Source organism: Lolium perenne, chromosome 5 (assembly GCF_019359855.2).
Source record: "Lolium perenne isolate Kyuss_39 chromosome 5, Kyuss_2.0, whole genome shotgun sequence".
In the NCBI taxonomy this organism is placed as follows: domain Eukaryota; kingdom Viridiplantae; phylum Streptophyta; class Magnoliopsida; order Poales; family Poaceae; genus Lolium; species Lolium perenne.
The window spans coordinates 202,375,065-202,380,216 of NC_067248.2; the positions used below are offsets into that span (position 1 = coordinate 202,375,065).

General features: G+C 48.2%; 1 protein-coding gene across 1 annotated transcript; it reads right to left on the reverse strand.

The window, feature by feature from the left end:
- Window positions 1-1,712: 1,712 nt before the first annotated feature.
- Window positions 1,713-4,375, reverse strand: LOC127301479 (pectinesterase/pectinesterase inhibitor). The gene is made up of 3 exons (XM_051331737.2): window positions 3,165-4,375; window positions 2,757-2,917; window positions 1,713-2,659 (listed from the first exon to the last, which is right to left on the reverse strand). The coding sequence occupies exons 1-3, from the start codon at window positions 4,148-4,150 to the stop codon at window positions 1,959-1,961; spliced, it is 1,848 nt and encodes a 615-aa protein (XP_051187697.1). The 5' UTR covers window positions 4,151-4,375; the 3' UTR covers window positions 1,713-1,958.
- Window positions 4,376-5,152: the final 777 nt, after the last annotated feature.

Below are 5,152 nucleotides of genomic sequence, written 5' to 3' on the forward strand. Positions count from 1 at the left end.
GCCTAGAGAATATCTCTCCCTCACATGGATGGATAAATCTCAATCTTCATTCATGCAACCTAACAAGTACCTTCTGAAGTACCTAAAAGACACCTTTATGACCACCCTGGTATTATATGACAGCTGATGCCGCAAAGTATTCTTTCGATGCCAAGGAGTAACATAATCTCATGGTCTAAGGAATAGGTTAATTGACATGAAAAAACTTTAGCCATATGAACTTTGTGATGTGGTCTAATTGCTTTGCTTATTTGGGTCTGATCATCACATCATTCTTCCAGTGATATGATCCAAATCATAACCATGGCTAACCAACAAGCTAGCTAAGTAGAAGCTTTACTACGACATAGTGTTGTTTATAAAAGAAAAATGTATTATGTTTCTGTTAATACAATTCTAGCATGAACTATAGACATATACCATGAACAAGAAATATGATATTAACAAAATTATTATTGCCTCTAGGACATGTTTCCAACATGGCCTTCTTTGGAGCTCCAGTCACTCGGTATAGCATGTATTCCCATAGTATCGAATCCCTTCACGCCATGCAATGGGCATAATTGACGGTGCCACGACACGAAGAAGATCTCCAGGAGTCTGGCACCTCTACGGATGACTCAATGGGGGTAGAGGGTAGAGGAGGGGGCGCGCCTTCACCGTCAAGCGGTAGGACTGCCGGGACCTAATGTCATGCGTTTGGCTAGGCGGCAGTGCATACTGAGCGGGAGCCGTTAGCGTCACACCCATCTGCACTCTGTGATTGGCCAATACTTCCTTGTGAGGCATTGTTCCTATAGTTTTTCGGCCATTTTGAAGCCGGTGTAAGCTACTGGCGACGCTCACTAGATTTATAGACGAGCCGCAGGAGGTACAAATGCAACTAGACGACGAGAACAATATATGGGAAAAGGGAAAGACAACAGGAAAACCAGGAATCAAGCGGGAATATATCACAGACACTTTGTATGAAATAAACGGCCTACAAACACATTGGGAAAAAATTGTTTGGATTTTATGAGGTTTTGTATTATCGACCGCCTCTTTTCGTGGAGCAAATGAAAGGAACATTTGCAAACGGTCCACTTTTTGTTGGACGTGAGCATTTTTTCACATCACACGCCGAAAATGTCTTCAGTGTGTCATGGTGAGCTTTAAAAGCATGATTTGTATTAGTGACGAACTCTTTTCGTCTGTAAAGGGTTAAGCTGTTAGAGATGCTCTAAGAGCATCTTTAACAGAGCCCGTAAATCCCGTCGGAACTGAACTAACAGTATAGTCACTCCGGGGACTAATTCTAGTTTAATTTAGCTCCCTAGATCGTAATATACGTGCAATATGCATGTATTTTGCCTAGTATTGTACAAATTGTAGTTTAATTATGAACGAATTTAGCTTCATTCGATGAAATCGAGTGCGATTGCAAAATTTGGTTTCCCGCGACGTTTGATTTCATCGAGTTCGGTTCACCTTTTCGGTTTCTGTTCTGCGCCATCGCTAAATCCGCAGCCAAATTGTTTTTCGGGAGACTAAACTCGTTTTTTTCGGTTCCGATAAATAGGGGCTCTGTTAGAGTTGCTCTAAGCTAGCTAGTGCACAGAGGCAACAGTCGCTCCACGGACGTCTCCGCCTACATCCTGAGCTATGTGTGTGACACGGACCTTGCGTTCTGAGATTTGTTTGTTTTCGATACAATAATCTGCTAATAGTCATCGTAAAAAAAATGAAATACATGTACAAGTACAAGAAACACGTATATGAGCCAGTATACAAACACAAAGTAAAACTAGACACACATGCGCGCGTGCATCGCCGGATTTAAACACCTCTCAAAAACAAGCGCGCATACATGCATGGCAATAATCCAATTCCACCAAGATTGTACCCCGCACCCCTTCCTCCAATCCCCTATGGCCTCCTCGATCGCCCCATCACGAAGGCATGTGCTTGCAGTCCCTTCATCCGAAGAAGTCGTACTTGGCCGGCGTGCCGGTTGGGTCAATCCACGGCTGCGCGTGGAGGAAGTTCTCCAAGGTGAACTGCGTCGCATCCTGCTTGCTTATCGTCTTCTTGTACCCCGGCCAGTTGACGCGTCCTGCCGTGTCGGCTCCGGGGCCCTTGTTGCCATACTCGGCATAGAAGAGCGTCTTGAGAGCGAAGTCGCCCTGCCACGGCATGTACCCGGCCTTGTCGATGATGGCTGGGATCTCGGACTCCATGATGATGGTGCGCGAGAACTCGCGCCATGGCCGGCCGAGGTAGTTCTTAATGGGTGGTTTCCCCGGCGCCGTGAGCGCGGTCTCACCGTTGAACTCACACTTCTGGAGCACGAACCCCGTGGCCTCCCGTCCGATGGCGCGGCCCTGCGCGGTGACGATGTTCTGCTGGTTGTCCATCGGGCGACGGAGCGTGATGATGCAGTTCTGGAACACGGCCGCCGCGTCGCCGAAGATGAAGTCGACGGTGCCGGAGATGATGCAGTTGCGGTAGAACTGGGCCTTGGAGTGCGCGTAGAGCGTATCCTGGAACGCGTCCATCTTGCAGTTGAGGAAGATGGACTTGTCGGACGTGACCAGCAGCGCCACCGCCTGGTGCTTCTCCGCGCCCGCCGTGTTCACGAACCCTATCCCGATCGCCATGAACCCGTCGCCTAGCGCGGCTGCAAATAAAAACGGTTGCCGACGACGAATTATTAACGAAGCGCTACCACGGACAAGCTAGAGAGGGTGTTGAGTTGACGGCGACATTTTGCTTACAGAAAGTTGCGGTCTTGAAGGTGGTGATGCCGTCGATGAAGTTCTTTTTACCGGTGACGATGGTCTTCTTGGAACCGTCCCCGGTCATGGTCACGTTCGGCATCTGTCTTGTGATTGTAACATACTCCTCGTACACGCCTTCCTTGACGTAGATGATATATCTGGGAGGAACGACGGCAACCCATAAGAATATAAGATGCATAGATATTTTTCGATGGTTAATTTATGTGACAACTTCGAGTGATCCATGATTTATTGTGATATTCGATATTGAAACTGAATTTGAAACTATGCAATGAATGGTTTCTATATACTGTATCATTTTGATGCAGAGGTTGAACCTTTGTTTCGCTTTTCGGGGAGCATGGACATGCACGGATGGACGACCCATGGACAATGTATATGTACCTTCCATCGTAGGTCTTTGGCATGGCAGTGAGAGCCTCGTTGATGGTCTTGAACTTGCCGCTGCCGTCCTTGGCCACCGTCACGGTGGGCTTGATGTCGGCCTTGAACCCGCCGCCCTTGAGAACCCTCCGTTCGCTCTCGGGAACCCACTCCGGGATACCATCCTCCCCGAGCACCGGCTCGGCACGCCGTGGCTCCTCCTCAGCTTCGAGAAGGCGGCGCTTGGGGAGCTTGAAGCCGGCGAGGAAGGTGGAGGCCTTCTCGATGAGCGCCATGGCGTTGCTGGTGAGCTCCTTCCCCTTGACGAAGGATTCCTTCACCTTGTCCTTGAACTCCCCGTCGGGGAAGCCGTCGATGCACGTCTCCTGGTGCGCGACCACGGCGCTGAGCCAGATGCGCAGCTGGTACCCCTGCTTGGTGAGGCTGTCCTTGCTGTCCATGCCACTGAGCGTGTGGTTGAGCTCGTCCTTGGCCCACACAAAGAACTCCTTGCAGTCGGCCACGGCGTTCTTCACCAGGGGGTCGTTGCTCATGATCAGGTCGGCGCGGTCGAACGCCTGGGAGATGGCTTCGCCTATCACCTGCACGGCAGAGCGCACCACGTCCAAGGGCGACGAGGCGCTCGCGTTCACGCACTTTGTCAGGCTATCCTGGCACACGTCCTGGAAGTCCGTCTGCTTGCACACAAACGCGATGGTCTTCGACACGGCTTTTAGGTCCGCCGGCGAGCCAGATCCTCCGTCGGAATCAGCGTCGGAGTCGTCGCCGCCGCCGGACTTGCCCTTGGACGAGGACGAGCCCTTCTTGCTGCCCGACCCTCCGCCTTTCTCGTCCTTTTTATTGTTGTACATGACGGCGATGCCACAGACAATGAGTATGACGGCGATCACCCCGCCCGCGATCATAAGGCGTTTGCGGGTCTGCCGCGCCTTCTCGGCTTTGCGGCGCTCCGTGAGCGGGCCGAAGTCGCCGAACGCCGACGACATGGTCGACGAAGTAGCTGTTTATTTTCCTTTTTGAGGAGGAAAGCCTTTTTTCCTCTCTCTCCTTTATTTACAGCTTCTTCCTCTCTCTCGCTCTCTGCCTTACACCGGACATGGCAGAGAGGATTGGAGAAAGGGGGCGGAAGGCATTGGAGAACGACTGTTTATTTGGGCACCGCGGGATTCCGAGGAAAGAAGGGCCGGGAGACGTTTGTGGAGGCTATGTTTGGATTTACATTGTTCCTTGATTAGTACTTGTAGCCTCGCCATGAAACAATGGCCTCTAACTTGCTTCTCCATAGCTCCAAATTATCAGGCATGTTTACCGCATATATTTGTCCCCTCCATATCACTAGAGGGTAAATAATCGGCTCATCTGTCCATGGATGAAAGCGATGAAATTGCATAAAACAAAGACCACAATCCTTTTCTGTTGCTTTTGTGCAGAGCACTTGCAATACGGTTTGCTGCAAAAACCACGAATCTTCGGCGTAATCTTTTGTTGATAGGTCAAGATTTCAGTTCAGATCATTTCACATCGATTCTGCCCGGTGAGGCCTGCATGCAATGCTCATGTTATCAGAGCTAATTTTGCACAAACAATCTAATATAAGGCAATTGAGTTCAACTAATGGAATTTTAGAACTTTATTTTTTTTACTAAATCTACCAATAACTGTACAAACTTTAAAGGAGTAGTCAATAATTTTTAAAATATATTCATGATTAGATTTTTAGAATTACTTAAGATTTTAGAACTGTTGAAAAGATTTAATTGTGATCAAAATTTGGCCAAATTTGTTAAACAACGGTATCACTTTTAAATGGCAAGTCCAAATTGTCACATAATTTCCCATAATAATCAAAGAGAATTAATTGTATTTCTCAATTTTTTTGTTAAATTTGACCTACTTTTGGCATTTTTGAAAAAAAAGAAAAACTTGCAGTTGAGCATATTTTTTTCCAAATATAAGATGCCTTGACCAAAATCAACAAAAATAAGTGG

Excerpts from the sequence above, each read along its gene's own strand:
- LOC127301479 (XM_051331737.2), bottom strand. The coding sequence starts at position 4,150 with ATGTCGTCGGCGTTCGGCGACTTCGGCCCGCTCACGGAGCGCCGCAAA. Across the intron at positions 2,918-3,164 it reads CCAAAGACCTACGATGGAAG|ATATATCATCTACGTCAAGG; the intron begins GTACATATACAT and ends CGTTCCTCCCAG. Across the intron at positions 2,660-2,756 it reads CTTCAAGACCGCAACTTTCT|CCGCGCTAGGCGACGGGTTC; the intron begins GTAAGCAAAATG and ends TTTTATTTGCAG.